The sequence below is a fragment of the Vombatus ursinus genome, unplaced genomic scaffold (genome assembly GCF_900497805.2).
Source record: "Vombatus ursinus unplaced genomic scaffold, bare-nosed wombat genome assembly UNPS02014786.1, whole genome shotgun sequence".
In the NCBI taxonomy this organism is placed as follows: domain Eukaryota; kingdom Metazoa; phylum Chordata; class Mammalia; order Diprotodontia; family Vombatidae; genus Vombatus; species Vombatus ursinus.
In genome coordinates, this window is record NW_020954564.1 from 10,426,102 (window position 1) to 10,445,376 (window position 19,275).

A 19,275-nucleotide genomic window follows, 5' to 3' on the forward strand; every position below is an offset into this window, starting at 1 on the left:
GTGGGAAAAGGGATGAATATAGAGGAGTCAGGGTACAGGGAGAGTTGTCTGCCATCCAACTGTGATCTCCTCAGCCTGACCTGACCTTGTCATGTCCTGCCCCTCTTCTCACTGACAGGCAGGAGAAGGGACTGTAAAACCTGGCCTGGAATATTGCCCAGGGTCTGGAATCTGGAGTATTCTCAGGCCTGGCCAGACTGAAGGCCACCTCATGAGCTCTCAGTGTCAGGGCCCAGTGGAAACTCCCCCGGAAACCCTCCTTCCAGGTTACTCAGAAGCCAGGATGAAGTTCTTATGTGGCAAGAGAAATTTTAGTTCCATTCAATTCAATAAACATCAACTGAGTACTTGTAAAGAAAGGCAGCTGGTATATTGGACTGGATTTATAATCAGGACACCTAGTTTTGAATCCCAGCTCTGTAACTTAATAGCTGTGGGATCTTGAATAAATCACTTCAGCTTTGACCCTCACTTTCCTCATATGTAAAAATGAAGAATTTTGACTAGAAAATTTTCTAGAGTCTTTTCTGTCTCATAATCTTTTGATTTCATAATCCAGTGTTCCCAGTTCTATGCTGGGTGGGGTGGGAGGCAGAGAAATACAAAAGAAGATTCCCTGCTCTGAAGGAGATCAGAGACTATCAGGTGAGAATGGCTTTATATGTAACTCAGATAGCCAACCCTATCCAGAAAGTATGCTGAATGCCCGATGAGGAGCACAGGTGAGAAGTGTACGAAACCCGAGGGGAGAACGCTCACTGTGATCTTGGGGTAGTAAGAGCAGACTTCATAAAAGGATATGTGTGACTAGAGCATGGCCTTAAAGGATGGGTAGAATATGGGAAGACACAGGGAAGAGAATCCTCAGGAACGTGAGTAGCAAATAGGTATGATGAGAATGAGATGATGAGAATGAGCATGGCATGTGTTGCTTAGTTTGACCAGCAGGTACAGTGTGTGAAAGGGAATAGAGGACAACAAGGTTGGAAAAGGTCAAGTTGTGGAGGGCTAAGGAATTTGACCTTTATTTGTCAGGCAATGAAGTGTCATTAAAGTGAGGACAAGTGAGGAAAGATCACCAACCTTAGAATGCTCAGGGTTGAGGGTGAGCCTAGTCAAGGTGTAGCCTCTTTGAGCTTCAGTTTCTTTATCTTTAAAATGAGGATAATAATACTTGTGGACAGCTAGACAGCTCAGTGGATAGAGTACTGGACCTGAAGTCAGGAAGACTCATCTTCCTGAGTTCAAATCTGGCATCAGATACTTAGTAGCTGTGTGACCCTGGACAAGTCACTTCGCCCTGTTTACCTCAGTTTACTTATGTATAAAAGGATCTACAGAAGGAAACGGCAAACCACTCCAGCATCTTTACCAAGAAAACCCCAAATGGGGTCGTAAAGAGTTTGACGTGACTGAAATGACAGAACAACAACAATACTTGTGTTGCTTACTTCATAGGATTGTAGTGAATAACATATTTGGTAAACCTTAAAGTATCCTAGAAATAGCACTCCTCCTGTTGTCACTCTTTTTACTCAGGAATAATATGAAAACACTACTTTTAGAATAATACCCTGCCATCTTCTCAAGGATGGATTGGAGTGGGAAAATCCTTGGGTTAGGAGGGCAGTGAGAGAATACTGTAATAGTCCAGGAGTAAAGGGATGACAATAGCAACCATGGGAGTGGAATAAAAGGCATGGATTTTAGTAATTTTCAAAGGAACAATGAGCAGAACTCAAAGGCTGCTTGGCCACTGAAGGTGACAGAGAAGGAGTTTTTCCATTATAACCAGAAAAGTACAGTGCAAACAAGATCAAGATTAAGTTAAGAGAACTGGGTTCAGGTTTCAGTTATCCTGCTTATTAACTTGAGAATATTATATTGGAATAAAAACAACTATCATGTCAGAAATTTGAGGATAGGTAGTATTTTTTTTTCAAAAAATGTGAATTATATAGGCATGAACGGGGTGATAAATTGTTCTACTTTAGATTCTTTTAAAGACCCCCCCTTTCCTTTTTTTTCTTTTGCTATGTTGTTTTATTATTGTCTATTGGAATAACCATCAGAATCTTAAGTACAGTCCAGCAAGCTTTTGCCAAGTACCTCCTATAGACCAGCACTGTTCCGGTGCTGAGTATATAACACCAACAGCCACATTATCCTGCCATCAAGAAGTTTTGAACTTGGAAAGGACCTCAGAGACCATCTAGTTCAGAGGTGCCCCCAGTGCCAGAACCAGATTAAAATGTGATTAGAAAATATATAACAAAATAAATAAAAGTACAATAAAACACAGATCGTGTTGGCGTATGGTTTTCTAAGTCAATGTGCAGCCTGCAGAGATTGTCATGTATCTTTAGTTGCCATTTCTCCCATTTGTATTTGAATTTGACACCACTGATCTAGTCTAACTCTTTACTTTAAGCATGAGTATTCTCTACAGTGTGTCTGACAGGTGGTCATCTAGCCTGTGTTTGAATACTGATACTGATGGTTAGTTCATTACCCTTAAAGCAACCCATTCTGTGGCAGGAAAGCATTACTTGTTAAGAAGTTCTTTGTCTTATTGAGCTGAAATCTACCTCTCTGTAATTTTCTCATATGGGTCCTAATTTTACAAATAGATTAGTCTACCTGGAGTGGAAGCAATATACTTCTCTATATATCTTATCCTTTCTCTGAGCAGGTGCCCTTTTCTGAGCCTCTGGGACTGTTGGAAGATCTAGAGGCTAGCTTCCTGTCCCCTCTTTCCTCCAAAAGACCAAGAAGATTTTGTTCTTCTTGTACTTCCTCTCTAGTGTCAGCTCTACCATGGAAGTGAGCTGTAGCCTAAATACTCCTGCACTAGAATATCTTAAGTCTAATTGAAAGGGTGATCCGAAGAACTGTTTGAATCTCAGCTTTGTCATTGGCCACCTCTATGACCTTGGACAGCAGTGATAACAAAATCTTATATTTCTGTACTGCTTTAAGGTTTACAAAATGCTTTTCCTTAATTATCCTGAGAAATAGGTGGTAGGTAGAGGCAGCTAGGTTGCAGAGTGGATAGAGCACTGGACCTGGAGTCAGAAAGACCTAAGTTCAAATCCAGCTTCAAACATTTACTAGCTGTGTGACTTTGGGCAGGTCACTTAAGCTCTGTCTGCATCAGTTTCCTCAACTGTAAAGTGGGAATAATAATAGCACCTATCTCATAGTCTTGTTAGGGGATCAAATGAAATGATATTTGTAAAGGGCTCAGTACATTGTAAGTGCCTAATAAATGTTTATCTTCTTCCATTCCCCTGGTACAAATGTTATCTCTACTTGATATATGAGGAATTTGCCACCTTTCTGAACCTCAGTTTCTTCCTCTCTACAGTGAAACAGCTGGACTAGATGGCTTCTACCAGGGCTCCCTGACAGTGTATGTTCTAGCATTCTTTGTTCTAGGATTCCTTATGCCTCCAACATTCCCCGTCCCAGGTCCCCTCTAGCTCTTAGACCGCTTCACCTGAGTGTGTGTGGTATCTGTAGTGGCACCTAGTCTACCACCCATCAGTCTGAATGATAGCTAAGGCAGGTTGAGAATGCTCTAAATCCCAAGATGAAAAATAAGTCCCATCCGGCTTGCCTGTGGCCCCCATCCTCTCTTTCCTTCTTTGCTGGGATGTTTGCTTCCTTATTTCTGGATCCACTTCCTGCCCTGTGGGGTGTGCCATTACTCACTCTGAACAGGTAGGACAAAAAGGTCCCTGGGGTGTGAGGGTGGGGGTTGGTGTTATCTGACACTTTGTTCACTCAACTTCTAATGAAAATTTTCCCATTTCATGGTTCCCTCAAGACCTCAGACCTACCTGTATTCATGCATGTGTAGAGTATCACAGGATTTAGAGTGGAGGGGACCTTCAATCATTTAGTCCAACTGCTTCGCTTCACAGAGGAGGAAAGTGAAACCTGGAGAGTGGCAGTGACTTGCCCAAGGTCACATACCTAGTAAGCAATGGAGTCGAGGTTTGAACTCAAATCTCTGACTTCAAACCTAGTGTTTTTCCTACTCTGAAGGTTTATATGTATGTGTATGTGTGGGAGTGTGTATGTGACAAACTTTCTCAGGGTTTGATCCTCGGCCTTTGGACCCTGGTTATTGATGATTACCTGGCCTCCCTCTAGAAAAATCATTCTGTGTCATGGGACCCTCAGACAGTCTAGGGAAATCTAAGGATCCCATCTCAAAATATTGTTAAATGCATAAAACACATAGTATTACAAGGAAAACAATTATATTGAATTACAGTTATCAATTTTTTTTTAAAGTTCACTGACTCCAAATTAAGAACCCCTGCTCAGAGAGGGGATAGACCTTCCAAAATCAGTTCACTCTCACTATCCTGCCTTCTTGTTAGCATTATGCTACATACTATCAGATAGTTTGAGACAGGTTTTAAACAGGTGGATTTGGAGGCTATCAAATGGGGTACCACTCTTGACTCAGATGATCTAAAGTGACCCTAGATATCAGCTATTCCTACTTCCCTCTTTTTACAGGTGAAGAAACTGAGACCTCATAAGAGGCGATGACTTATCCAAAGTCACACAGCTAGTAAGGAACAGCAAGTATTCGGACTTAGGCCATCTGACCCCAAATGCACTGTTCTTTTTAACAGATCATGCTTCTTTTCTGAGTGCCATTCATACGTTTATAGAATCTTAGGGGATTTTGGAGTTGGAAGGGATCTTTCTTGGGGAGGGAAGATGAGAAGGGGAAGGATGATAACTGTTTTCCAATAATCTTCCTACACCATAACAAGCATCTCCCTGGCATAAAACTCCCCCTTCCCCCTCCCCCTCCCCTTGTGGGCATCACTCCAAAGGGAGCCCCATTTGGCCAAACTCATTGTTTCAACCAACACAATAATCCAGTCCGGGATTTCTTCCGAACTGACTTTCCGGCTACCTACTCCCCCCTTCTCATTCAACTGGGAGCCAATGCCAACTCTGCCTTCCTCTTTACAACTCCAACAGGCTTATCGTTGGAGGAAGAATTTGTTTCCACAGTTTAACAGGGCAGTTAAGTTGAGCAAGCAGGAGGTCCAGGAGCTCTACCTCAGAGAGGCTGAGATGCAGAACGAGAGCTCTGTGTGGTTCTCAGGTTGCCCTTGATGCCTGACTTGGACGTGTGCCCAGGGCTCAGGGTTCTGTCCTCCTCATCCTCTGGCCCCTGGCTCCTGAAGAGCTGGCCTGGGTCCCCCTACCCCCTTGGGGGTCAGCTGTGGAGCAGGGCCAGCAGCTCTGGGCTCTCTAGGAGGGGGAACAGTATGTCGGCGGGCGGCAGGAAAAGTGCTGGGAGACCATCCTACTACTACCGGCTGCTGAGGCGATCGCGTCTGCAGAGACAGAGGAGCCGGTCCAGGAGCCGAAACAGGCCAGCTAGCCGGGGTAATAGAACTGGAGCTTGGCTTCTTTGCCATCCCTATCCTACAAACCTCCCTCCCTCCTCAGCATACCCCGCTTCTTGGGGAGGGCTCAGTCTTCATTTTGCCTGTAATGACCCCCTCTGCTTCCCAGAATCTGATCAGCAGCTGCTTCAAAACAGACTAACACAATGGGTCTCTGTCTGGTGAGGATGGGGGGGGGTTTGCAACACATTACAGTTCGAAGAACACTGGGCTGAGAGTCAGGAGACCTGGGTTCAAATCATAAAATTAGAATTAGAAGAGACCTGAGGTTACATTCACTCCAACACCTTTCTTTTATGGACAAAGAAGAGTTAAAGGGACTTGTCCAAAGGCATACCATAATAAATAACTGGGCTGGGTTTTAAAATTAGGAGCTTTGACTTCAAATCCAGTGTTCTTTTTACTGTGCCCACATTGCACCTGCAATCAACTCATTGAACAAACTTGGGAAAATCACTTAAAACCACTCTGAGTCTCAGTTTACTCAGCTATAAAAATGAGTGGATAGGGCATGATCTCTTCTACCTCCAAAGTTCTATAATTCTAGGACTCCTGGTACTCAGAGCTGGCTGGAGGGGGACCCCAACATCTGGAATTCTTGGCTGCTTGGTGACCTCTGAGGCAAAATTGCTAAAAACCTCTCTTGGCCTCAGTTTAGTGGTCTGTGTTATGAAACAGAAAAGAAGGCAGGGTGGTTGATGAACAGCTAATTTAGGGTGAGTCATCTCACCACCTCTTGCTACTGGGATCCCACAGTTTTGATTACCGTTTTTTATTTTTCTTTTCTTTACTCCTATCACCTTTTACCCCTTAGTACCATGGAGTGGGTAACCAAGGGAAAACCTGGATGACTCATTTCCTTGGGGAGAGAGGCATACTTGTTAGTGACATTCTACCTGCAATGCCTACGTAAGGTGAACTAAAGAGAGTGCTGACCTGGGAATCAAAGTCTGATTCTACCATTCACTTTTCGGTGGACCTTGACAGCACCATTTGACTTCTGTTTCTTATCTGAGGAATGAAAAAGTTGGAGTAGATGGCCACAAAGGTCATTTCTAGCCCTAACATCTTCTTTTCTAACATTCTCTATTATAAGGTCATTCCTAATTCCTAACCGTGTGTGTGTGTGTGTGTGTGTGTGTGTGTGTGTGTGTGTGTGTGTGTGTGTGAGAGAGAGAGAGAGAGAGAGAGAGAGAGAGAGAGAGAGAGAGAGAGAGAGATGTTGACTTCTGGAGGGCCCTGCTGCAGGGAGGCATCAAATCATCCCTGCCCTTGGGGAGGGGGCTGGTAGGGCTTTAAGGGAATTAATGATGGCAAGGTACCTCTGTTTTATTCCTCCCCTCTCAATTCTGAGTCAGAGCTGCTAAAATTGGGAGTTTGGGAATCTTTTCTTCCTGGTTATCATGCATCCTTAAAAAGAGAAAACTTTTTTTCTCACGCTAGAGGACAGCTGGTGATGGAGTGGAAAAAGGAGGGGGAACCAAGCTTTCTTTTTTCCAGTAACAAGATCCTTTCCTTCAACACATGTGTGATTCAGACATTTATCTGGGAGTGGGGGGGGTTGTTGATCCTCCCTTTCCTGGGGCTTAAGTGAGGAGGGAGATAACCTAGAAGGGCCAGAGAGACCAACTAAGAAGAAAGGTTGTGTGTGTGTGTGTGTTTAGGCGGGGGTGGAGGGGTGGGGAGGAGGTCCTGGAATGGGGAACAAGGTTCAAATTGTTTGTGCTTTAGGATTAGCTCTGGGAATAACAATGGGTACCCTGGAAAGAGTGCTGGCCTGGGAATCAATATACTGGAGTTCTGGTGTTGGCCTGGCTATGTGACCGAGGGCAAGTTTCTTCCCCTTTCTGGTTGTCTTAGGTGATCTCGAAGGTCTATTCTAGCTTTGACATTCTGTGTTCTAATGTTCCATGTTATAGAGGCAACAGGGCGCAATAAAGTCATGGAGTCAGGAGACCTGGCTCTCATATTACTAGCTTTGTGACTCTGATCAAGACATTCAAGTCCTTGGAGCTACAGTTTCTTTATGGGCCCCATGGGAATGATCATACCTGCCATCACTTCCCTCACTAGGTGTTGTGACTAAAGTGTTTTATGTACTTTAGTGAGAGTCATGTAAATGGGAGCTATTGCTATAGCCTGACATTCTATGTTCTAACATTCTATGTTTCACAAACATTCTACATATTCATGAATTTTAGACCAGGTTGGAGGGCTGATGACTCCCTGGCAAGTCTAGTGGAGAGATATTTTTTGGTAAGGGATTCGTGGAAAATCTTGAGATCAAACTTTGGAGATGCACTCTTATTCTTTCACAAGAGAAGGCTTTGCTAGCTCCTCTGAGTAAGGAAATCAAACTCTTGAGTTTTGAGGCCTTTTTGACTTTTTCTTTTTTAATCTCTTTGGGATACAGACCTAGAAGTGGTATTACTGGATCAAAGGTTTTATAGCACAGTTTTATAGCTCTTTGGGTGTAGTTCCAAATTACTTTCCAGAATGGTTGGATCAGTTCACAACTCCATCAGCAGTGCATTAGTGTCCCAATTTTCCTGCATACCCTCTAACATTTATCATTTTCCTTTTCTGTCATATTAGTCAACCTGACAGGTGTTAGTTGGTACCTCAGAGTTGTTTTAATGTGAATTTCTCTAATCAATAGTGATTTAGAACATTTTTTTTTATATGAGACAATTGGGGTTAAGTGACTTGCCCAGGGTCACACAGCTAGTAAGTATCAAGTGTCTGGTTTGAGACCAGATTTGAACTCAAGTCCTCTTGACTCCAGGGCCAGTGCTCTATCCACTGTGATACCCAGCTGCCCCTAGAACATTTTTTTTATATGACTATAGATAGCATTGATTTCTTTGTCTGAAAACTGCCTGTTCATATCCTTTGACTATTTATCAATTGGGGAATGACTGGTATTCTTGTAAATTTGACACAGTTCCCTATATATTTGAGAAATGAGTTCTTTATCAGAGATGCTTGCTGTAAAAATTGTTTCCTGATTTTTTGCTTTCTTTCTAATCTTGGTTGCATTGGTTTTATTTGTGCAAAAACTTTTAACTTTAATATAATCAAAATTATCCATTTTATATCTCTTAATGCTCTCTATCTCTTGTTTGGTCATGAATTCTTCCCTTCCAGATATTCTTTAAGGTTCCACTTAGCTCTAAAATCATCAGATCCCAAAGGTTACTTAAATTCTACGAAATCTTGGTTTCCTCATCTGTAAAATGGGGATAGTAAAACTTGTGAAGAAAGTGTTTTGTAAGCATTAAAACATTATGGAAATGATAGCTGCTATCAGAAACAAGAAGGCCTAGGAATGGTTATAAGGGCCTCACTAGCCTATACCAGGGTAACTGACCATAGAATGAAAAGCCATACCATGTCCTTTCTTGCTGGCTGATGTCCCCTCCCAATGCCTGCCTTTATGTCCATTCATCTCTCCAGGGTTCCTACCTTCCAGCTTAGCTGTTTTTGGTGAAGATGGTATGGTGAGTTAAGGCAAGGGTGAGGAGTGGGTGGAGCTGCTTAGAAAGGTGTGCCTGGCAAGGTAAGCACAGTGGGCAGAAAAAGAGGGGTCTCAAGGGGGGGGGACTGGGTCTGTAGTAGCTGTCACTATATTTTCATACAGTGATTTCAGTGTCATCTCAGTGAACCCCAGTTCTGATACTGGTTGTGTGACCTTGGGCAAGTCATTTTCTTTTTCTGGGCCCAAGTTTCCCTCTATAAAATGAGTATAAAAAGATTGGCTAGAAGGTTCTTCCTAGAGGCAGAAGGATAGGAAAATTGACTCATGATTTCAGAGACACTCTTCCCCTACCCTGTGGCTGAGATCAGTTGGTCAAAGCCTTGCTGGGGATGTATCTTGAGAAATAAAGGATTGTAGTTTACATTCAGAAGGTTGGTGGCTTTTCCTTTAATCAGTGTAGGATATCTAAGCCTTCTCATTTCCTCCTGTTTTCTCCCCAGTCTCTCAACCCCACAGGATCTTGGTTTTGAGTTGAGACTTCAGTCCTCAACCACTTTAACTAAGAGAATCTTGGTCTTTCAAACCAGGTGGATTAGGACAAAAAGGAATGGGGGAAGAGGGAGAGAAAGAACCTCAAAATGTCGGGATCAGAAGTGAGGACAGTGTATAGGGTAAAATGATAACACCAGCCAAAGGGTAAATGGGGTCCAGTTCTCATGGACAGGGTAGTAGAAATTCATCAGTCCTACCATTTGTCATCACCACTCCATGTTTACTGAGCACTCATGATGTACAGGAAGACAGGATACACAGGCTTGTTCCCAGACCACCAAGAGCTCACAGATTGCTTGGGGGGACAGGACACATACACACGAAGAGAAGAACTAATAAACACAATGTGAGATAGTGTGAAGAGGGCCTATGAGTGGCACATTCATTAAGTGTTTTGGGAATCTTAAGGTGGAAGAGGGGATTGTGTGAGGGACAGTCAGGAGGACAGATCTCCACTTAGTGGAAGAGCAGGAGGGTAAGGCTTGAGTTAAATTGTGGCTAGACAGCTAGGTGGCATAGTAGGTAGAATGCCGGACTCAGAATCAGGAAGACCTGAGTTTAAATACTCTTTCACTCTTACTTGCTCTATGATGTTTGACAAGTCACTTAACCTCTCCCTTCCTTAGTTTCCTCATCTGTAAAATGAGGATAATAATAGCACCTACCCCCCAACAGGATTGTTCCAAGCATCAAATGAGATAACATATGTAAAGCTCTCTGCAAAGTACCTTATAAAAGCTAATTATTGTTATTATCATTGAATGAAAAGTAACACTTAGAAGGAGGAAGGCATTTCAGACAAGGGAAGTGGCTGGAGAAAAGACATGGAGACGGGAATGTGTCTGATGTGTTCTGGGAACAATGACTAGACCAGTTTGTCTGAAGTCAAGGAAGGGAGGAGGTGTATCCGAGCAGCCTGTATGGAATCTGGCTGAAGCTGCTATCTTTCTCACCTCTTCCCCCGCCCCCAACTAAGAACCAGAGGCCAAGAAGCAGAGCCCAGTCTCAACACTCTCAGTTCCTACTTCAGTGGATCACCTCCCTCCTGCTGGCCTGTTTTGACTCATATCCTGCCAAACAGAAACCTGTCCCATCAAGATTTTCCTGGTTTTTTTATTTGAATCTGGACCTCTTGTTTCACACAGTGACAAATCTATCCAGGAATATTGTCTTCTCCTCTCCGGGAAGGTTGTTCCATTCCACGGGTTTTTTGTTTGTTTGTTTTTTAAGATCTTCTGTGCCAAGGGCCCCTTGCTGCCTTTGCCTCCCCCGGTTCCAGAAGTTGGGCAAGGAGCCAACACCTGTGGACCTTACTCAGGTTACATTTAATTTGGATGGGGAGGCATCCAGGGCTTAGAGAAACAGCACGCTCCAGGAGAAAGAGCACTGGATTTGGGGTGAGGAGACCTGGGTCCAAATTCTGGCTCCATTATTAATTGACTCAGAGCTGGAAGGAGCTTTAGAGAACATCTTGAACCCTTGAAATTCAGCCTTGAATTTCATAGAGATGGAAATGGGGACTGTTACTTATTAGTTATGGAACCTTGAGCATGATTTTTCCTAGCCCCAGATTGCTCTTCTACAGAATGATAGTATAACCCTCATACAACCAACCTCATACAGTTGTAAGGAAAACACTTTGTAAAATTACCATAGAAATGGGATCTGCCATTGTTATTAATGGTGCTGGACTCACTGAGAATATAGAGAAGTTATATAAAGTTGATACAGTACCTTGGTCAAGGGAAAATCATGCATCTGAACCAAGGTCAAGAGTCAGGTAAACTGAGAACAAGCCAAGAATGAAGCATTTCATCGAATTACAGTTTTTATTAGCCTAATGTGAGTCAATAATATGATATAGCAAACAAGCAAATGCATTCTTTGTCTACATTAAGAGAGGCAGAAAGTGAGGACTTGAGAAACGAAAGTCCTGCTGGACTCAGTCCTAGTCAGAACCCACCTGTAATAGTCTGTCTAATCCTGGGTGTCATATTTTTGTGAGGACATTGATATTAGAGAGTGATCTGAGGAGGGCAACCAGAATGCCAAAGAGCCCCAATTGCAAGTCATCTGAAAATGAATTGAGGGAACTGGAGGGAATATGAAATGTCTACTGTGTTCCAGGTATCGTACTAAGTGTTTTACATGTAATATCTCATTTGATCCTGACAACAGTCTTGTGAGTAGGAGCTATTTATTAATATCCCCATTTTACATTTGAGGAAACTGAGGTAGACTTGCCCAGGGTTATGCAGCTAGTAAGTGTCTGAGGCTGGATTCAAACTCAAGTCTCCCTGATTCTAGGTCTAGTGCTCTGTTTCACCACTTAGCCAGCTGCCTGGGGATGTTTAGCTCGGAGAAGAGAATTTTTGAGGTAATCTAACAGTTATTTTTAAGCATCTGAAGGGCTGTCTTGTGGAAGAGGGAAGAAACTTGTTCTGCTCCACCTCAAGACTTGATGTAAGGAAAAGCTTTCTAAAAATAAGAAGTACCCCACATTGTTAGGTAGTGAGGTCTCTGTCAAATGTGCCTTTTAAGCAAAAACTGGTTAACCACTTGCCAGATCTGTTGTAGAAGAGATCCTTCTTCATCATGGATTGGGCCAGATGGCCTCTGTCTCCTATAGCTATGAAGTTGTGTGACTCTTCTGAGTATTGCCCAGAAAAGGAAACAAGGCAGGCTAGACTGGAGGGTGAGTCATTTTCCCACTCTGGACCTCAGTTTGTCCATCTGCAAAGTCAGGATCATAGGACTTAGAAGAGGAAGAGCTCTTAGTCTCATACACTTAAAACTGGAAAGGACCTTAGAGACCACCTAGTTCAATCTCCACTTTTTAAGGATGAATAAATTGTGGGCTGGAGAAGCTAAGTGACTTGTCCAAGGTCACGCAGATAGTAAATATCAGAAGCAGGAGTTGAACTCAGGTCCTCTGACTTCAAATTCGATTATCTTTTTACTTTGCCACCCATAAAGATCATTTCTGTCATTTGACAAGTGAATAAATGAGGCTAAAAAAAAAAGGGAGGTGATTTGTCTCATGGTCACACAGGTAGTGAGTAGGAGAGGCAGAATTAAAACGTAGGCAGCCGGCACCTTGCCTCTTTATTTATCTTCCTCCCACTTCCCAGGGGTTCTTCACAGTGAACTGAACACTGGGCCTGGAGTCAGGGTTTTGTTGTGAGGATAAAATGAAATAATATTTGTAAAGAAAGTACTTTAAAAGGGGGCAGCTAAGTGGCACAGTGGATAGAGCACCAGCCCTGGAGTCAGGAGGACCTGAGTTCAAATCTGTCCTCAAACATTTACTAACTTTGTGACCTTGGGCAAGTCACTTAATTCTGCTCCCCCCCCCCCCCAAAAAGCACTAAAAGTATAAATGTTAGCTATTATTCTTATAGCTATTATTATTAAATATCAAGTCATCGTAAAAATGCTTTACAACAGAGGTGTCAAACCCAGCCATGGCTGAGTGAAGCCTGAACCAGATAAAAATGTAATTGGGAAATGGATAACAAACTAAATAAAGATATAATAGAAATTAGATAACGTTAATATGTGGTTTTCTGAGTCAGTATCCTTCAGGGATCTAGCAGGGAACCTTATTTATGGCTTAGTGGCCCCCTTCTCTATTTGAGTTTGACACCACTGTTTTAGAAAGTAGATGATGCCAGTAAATAGAGAACAGCTGACTCTTTTTACCCCAGCACCTGGAGTGGGGAGTGAAAGGCAGGATGAGTACCCTGAAGAGGGGGCCATGCAGGAGCTGAGCTCTGCAATGAGATCGAAGTAGAGCAAGTGAGAAGAGAAGCCTGACAAGAGTATTGGTGGTGTAGTAAATACTGAGCTGGCCTTGAAATTGGGAAGACCTGGGCAAGTCCTGACTTCTGAAGTGCCCCTTACTCCGCACTCAGAGACTGTATATTGTGGAGAGTTTACTGGGGGTTTCCTCACTAGGAACTCCTTACATCATGACATCACAGTCTTGTCCAAAAAGAAAAGAGCTTTTCTAGTAGAAGTACTGGACTGGAAGTCAAGGGACCTCAGTGCTACACCTGCCTCTGCCCATCGCTCTCACTGGGTGACCTTGTGTGTGACTTCACATATTGAAGTCTCAGTCTTCAGCAGTGGGTACAGACTAAACTAGGCCGTCTGTACTCTTGCCCTGCCTGTCTTCCTTATGACCAGTAGCTCAAATCTGTGAGTTAGTTGGGAGAGGTAGGTACTTGGTGAGTAGTCACTGGGTTTCATTAGGTGGCAGCCCAAGTTAAGAGGTATTCAATCTGCACCTCCATAATTAAGTCACTGTTCCACTCATCACAGCAGATTCTCCAAACCTGTTCACCTGTCCTTCAATTTCTCGAGGCTCTCCTTGCCTCCAATCTATCAGCTGAGAACCTTGCCTCGGATTTTACTGAGAAAAACTGAAGGTATTTATTGAGAGCTCCCTCTTGTCACCTTCTCTTTATCTCATATTGCTCAGATGCCTTCTGCCACTATCTCCTCCTTCACCTCTCTCATATGAAGATGCGGCCCTTTTTGTTGCCAAGGCTGACCCATGTCCGTGCACAGGAAAGCCCATTCATCCCATCTTCTCCCACAGATTGACCCCTCTGGCAAGCCCACTTTCTCATTCATCTTCAATTTCTGTATACCAGCAGCTTTCCTACTGCCTTCGAGTGTGTGAATGTGCTTCCCCATCCTCAGAACACCCTTGCTTGATTCATCCACTCCCACTGTCATCCCATATCTCTTCTGCTTTTTATAGCTAAACTCCTTGAGAAGGCAGTCTAAGAATGGTGCTTACACTTCCTTTCCTCTCACTTTCTTCTTCATTCCGTATCGTCTGGTGTCTGACTTTATCCTTCAGCTGAAACTCTTTGCACAGCTATCTTTTAATTTCCAAATCCAGTGGCTTTTTCTCAATCCTCATCCCTTTTGAACCCGTCGCAGCCTTTGATGCTGTTGATTACTCATTTCTCCCTGATATTCTCTTCTTTCTAGGTTTTCATGACACTACTCTAAGCCTGGCTCTCTTCCTACCTATCTGACCACTCCTTCTCAGTCTCCGTTGCTGGATCTCCTTCCATCTCACCTTCAGTAACTCTCGAGTATCCCCCAAAGCTCTGTCCTGGGCCCTCTTCCTTTCTCCTTCTATACCATTTCGCTTATTGATTATCATCTCTACACTTCTCACATCTACTCCAGCTCTCATGATTCTCTGTTGACCTCTACTCTCACATCTCTATCGATTGGACATTTCATACTGGATATAGATATCTTAAATTCAACATTGCAAAACTGAATTTATTTTCTTTTTTCCAAAACTCCCCCCTTCCTAAATTCCTTATTACTGTGGATGACACCACCCCCCTCCCAGGCCCCCAGGCTTACAGCCTAGGTATTAGCCTTACCTCCTCATTGTCTCTCATCCCCCATATCCAGTCTGTTTCCAAGGCTTGTTGATTTTACCTTTATAACATCTCTCCCACATGCTCCCTTCTCTCCTCTGACACCACCACCACCATCACCACCACCATGGTGCAGGCTGTGTTATGCCTGGAATATTGCAATAGCCTGCTAGTTGGTCTCCCTGTTACAAGTCTCTCTCTACTCCAGTCCATCCTTCCCTCAGCTGTCAGTGATCTTCCTAAAGCACAGCTCTGACCATTCATCCCCTACTCAATAAACTCCAGTTGCTCCCCATCACCTCTGGGGTCAAATATATAAACCCTTTGTTTGGCATTCAAAGCCCTTCATAACCTGTCTGGCCCTCCGCCCCCATCTTTTCAGTACTCTTAACATCTTAGATCCTTCCACATACTCTTTGATTCAAGGCCACTGGCCTCTTTTTGTTCCTTCTACAAGACACTCCATTTCCCATCTCCAGACATTTCCCCATGTCTGTAATGCTTTCCATCCTCTTCTCTACCCTGGCTTCTCTGGCTTCCTTCAAGTCTCAGCTAACATTCTACCTTCTACAGGAAGCCTTTCCTGATCTCTTAATTTAGTGCCTTCCCTCTGTTTATTATTTCCTATTTTCCTATATATGCCTTGTTTGTACGTAGTTGTTTTCATGGGGTCTCTCATTAGATTGTGAACTCCTCAGAGTCAGGGACTGTCTTTTGCCTTTTGTATCTCCAGCATTTAGCACAGTGCCTGGCACATAATAGATACTCAATAAATGTTTATTGACTGACTACTCAGTCAGTGGTTGGGATTAGAAGAAGGGTCCTAGTCTGGGGCTCGGAAACAGAGTAAAGAGACAGAAATACAAACAGAAATAGAGCCTGTTAGAGTCTAAGCTTTAACCAGCTGTTGTATGTTGTTTTGGGAGAACTTGTGTGCCAACTGAAAGGGACATTTTCCCTTCTTCGTTGGCAAAGTACCAGAGATATTGTTAGGATTGAGAGTGAGGGAGCAACATTGCCAAAGGATAGACCATAGAGGGAAGGGAATGGGGTGGGATGACTTCCTTGGACTTGTCTCCTGACTGTCACCCACCCCTACCTTCCCACCCTCCCCACCCCGACCCAGTCATGTGCTAGAGATAACACTAATCCTTGAAATTCCCTCAGTTTCCAATAAGCTCTACATGTCACTGCCCAGAGTGGGCATTGAGTCTGGCAAGGAGAAATTTAGAAGGCTCTGCCACTTAACAGCTGTATGCCCTTGGGCAAGTGGCTTCACCTCTCTGGGTCTCCCTTAGTTCCTCTGTCAAGTGAAGGAGTTGAAGTAAATTATCTCTAAAGTCCTTTTCAGCTCTAAATCCTCTGATCCTAAGATGCCTGCCCCCCAGGCTCAGCCCTGTTGACTTATGCTGTCAGCTTCATTCTTTCACCATGCCAATTAGCTGTAGTCGGGTCCTATGTCTTACTCCCAAAGTGGAGGCAGCACCAGAAAATAAAGATGAGAGTGTATAATTTTTTATTATATTCTGTTATCCACACAAAGCCAAATCATTTTCATCTCAGAATTCATAAAATTGTAGGAGCTCTGAATTTTCTCTACACTCTGGGGAAGTGGGGGAGAGGGGGCAAGCAGCAGGGAGGATTGCACTGGAAGTATAGAGTGCTTGTCTTGGACTGCAGACCTGGGTTTTAATTCCCTTACTCCCTACCACATACTCTGCAATCCAATGACACTGGCATCTTTGCTGTTCCATGAGCAAAACACTCCGTCTCTCAGCTCAGGGCATTTTCTCTGGCTGTCCCTATGCCTGGAATGTTCTTCTTCTTCATCTCTGCCTCCTGGCTTCCTTCAAGTCTCAGCTAAAATCCCACCTTCTATAGAAAGCCTTTCCTGAACCCCTTTAATGCTATTCCCTTCCCTCTATTGATTATGTCCAATTCATCCTGTGTATATCTTTTTTTTGTATATTTTATTTCATAGCCTCCCCTATTAGATAGCTAGCAATTTATTTGGTTGCTTTAAGGTTTGCAAAGTGCTTTACAAATGTCTCATTTTATCTTCACAACTCCTAGGACAGAGCAGCTGTTATTATCCCCAATTTATAGATGAAGACACTGAGGCTGGGAGAGGTTAAATGACTTCTTCAGGGTCACACAGCTGGTAAGCATCTGAGTCAGGATTTGAACTCTTGTCTTCCTGACTTCAAGTTTAGCACTCTAACCGCTGTGCTACCTATCTACCTTATAATGTAAGCCCCCTGACAGTAGGGGCTGTCTTTTGCCTTTCTTTGTCTCCCAGTGCTTAGCACAGTGTCTGGCTTGTAATAAGCACTTAATAAATGGTTTCCTTATTAGTTGTGTGGCCTTGGGTACCAAGTTAATTACTCTGGGCATGAGTTTCCTCCCTTCCACAAATGGAAACACTTCAATACTTCATTGCTCAGTGCTGCCTCAGAGTGGGCATTCCTTACTCTTCCGCATGTTGTGACCCCTGTTACATAGTCTTTGTAATTTACTGTGACTGAAAAATTCATCACTTTATGGCCAACCTGATGAGGGGCCTTTCTGAACATAACTTGGTTGGTCCTCAGGCAATTGACAGTGTGTTGTTGGGCTCCTATCTGAAGTCCTTCCTGCTGAATAGATGGAGGGCCCTTGGGAGCTTCTGTTCTGTCCATGAAGCTGACAAAAACCCAGGGTTGCCCTTGTGCCAAAATGAGGGTTGGAGGGGGACTTTAGTATGGGAAAATAGGGATAGGAATATATTAATTGCCTGAGGTATGTGTGTTTGGTGGAAGAGAGGAATGACCCAGGTAATACATGGAGGTATAATGTCTGGATCTAGAATCTAGCCCAGTTTACAAAAGAGAAAACTGAGGCTTAGGAAGATGCTTGATGCAGCTAGCTAGTGGCCAAACCAGGAATAAAATCTGGTCCTCCTGAGTCTTAGTCTATGTTCTTTTTAAATGTAGTAGAGGGTAATGAGGGGATTGTTCCTCTGATCTGCTAGACTGGGGTTGTTGGGGACGAGGGGGCATGAGGGAGCTCTGTCCCCATGGATAGAGGGTGATGCCTGCCCTATCCCCTTCTTGTGGGCTCCCTGCTCCTGCTTGGACCTCATGGTCCTTGTCACTAAGGGATGGATCCTAGGGATGAATTGGCACATACTCCATGGTGTGGCCCTTGCTGTAGACTCCAGTCCAGAAGATCCAGGGGCTCCTGCCATTACTCCATTACACAAATAATCAGTGATGGGCAAACTACAAGATTTGCCATGAGCCAGACTCCATGGTAAGTCTCATGTGAGCTGTTAAGCCTTTTGTTTTGGTTGTTGAGTCGTTTCAGTCATGATGACTCTCTATCTATGTCTCTCTCTGTGACCCCATTTGGGGTTTTCTTGGTGGAGGTACTAGAATGGTTTGCCATTTCCTTCTCCAGTTCATTTTGCAGAAAAGGAAACCGAGGTAAACAAGGTAAAGTGACTTGCCTAGGGTCACACAGCTAGTAAGTATCTGAACCCAGATTTGAACTCACGAAGATGAGTCTTCCTGACTTCAGGCCCAGCATTCTATCCAGTGCATCACCTAGCTGTCCCCTTTAAGCCTTAGTATAATTTAAAATACAGACACACACACACACATAAAACCACATAAACATATCTCAAACATGAAGGGATTTAAAAAAAATTCACAAAAAAAACACAAAAAACATTCACTAAAGCCTATTTCTCCTTTATCCTTCTAGGGGTGGCTGCTTTACATATCAGGAAAGGGAGAGCCTTTCCTGGTCAAGAACATTAGGTGTGCACACGGGGAATTGGGGTTTTGTTTTCCTTTAGGGAGGGTCCCATGGAGTCCTTCCTCTTAACTCCTCTCCTACTTCCCCCTCCCCCCCAACAATGTTAGCACTGAAATGGAATCAGCTGTAGCTGCCGGGAGGGAATATCCAAGGAAGGGATTGAGGGAGCATGGTGCTAGTACTCCAGAGCTATGCCAGGGCAGAGCAGTTATTTTTAGACACTGCACTCCAGAGGAGGCCCTGCAACATTTGTTCAATATTTAATTATCTGTCCAAAATCAGCCCATATGGCCATGAGTTTTGAAGCAGACCTTGGTGGCATTATTTCCTCTAATTTGATTGCATAAATATGGAAGTGAGGGAAATCTCAATAGCTCCAGAGAGAGAGACAGACAGACAGAAACAGACAGACAGATGTGGGGGAAGGGAGAAGGGAAGGACAGAGGGATAAAAGGATGGTTAAAGAGGAAGGGTAAAGAGAGGAGAGGAGAGACAGAGAGGCGAAAGACAGAGACAGAGAGAGGAGAGAAAAAATATACATGCATGTATGTGTGTGTGTGATATATATATGTGCATATAATATGTGCATATA

The 19,275-nt window shown here is 43.6% G+C and overlaps 1 protein-coding gene across 1 annotated transcript in view; it reads left to right on the plus strand.

The window, feature by feature from the left end:
- Positions 1-5,061: 5,061 nt before the first annotated feature.
- Positions 5,062-19,275, plus strand: part of LOC114046985 (disabled homolog 2-interacting protein-like) — a 64,050-nt gene continuing 49,836 nt past the window's right edge. The window contains exon 1 of the mRNA XM_027867628.1: positions 5,062-5,424. Coding sequence (XP_027723429.1) covers positions 5,148-5,424 — 277 coding nt within the window. The 5' untranslated portion in view covers positions 5,062-5,147. The remainder of the gene's footprint in view (positions 5,425-19,275) is intronic.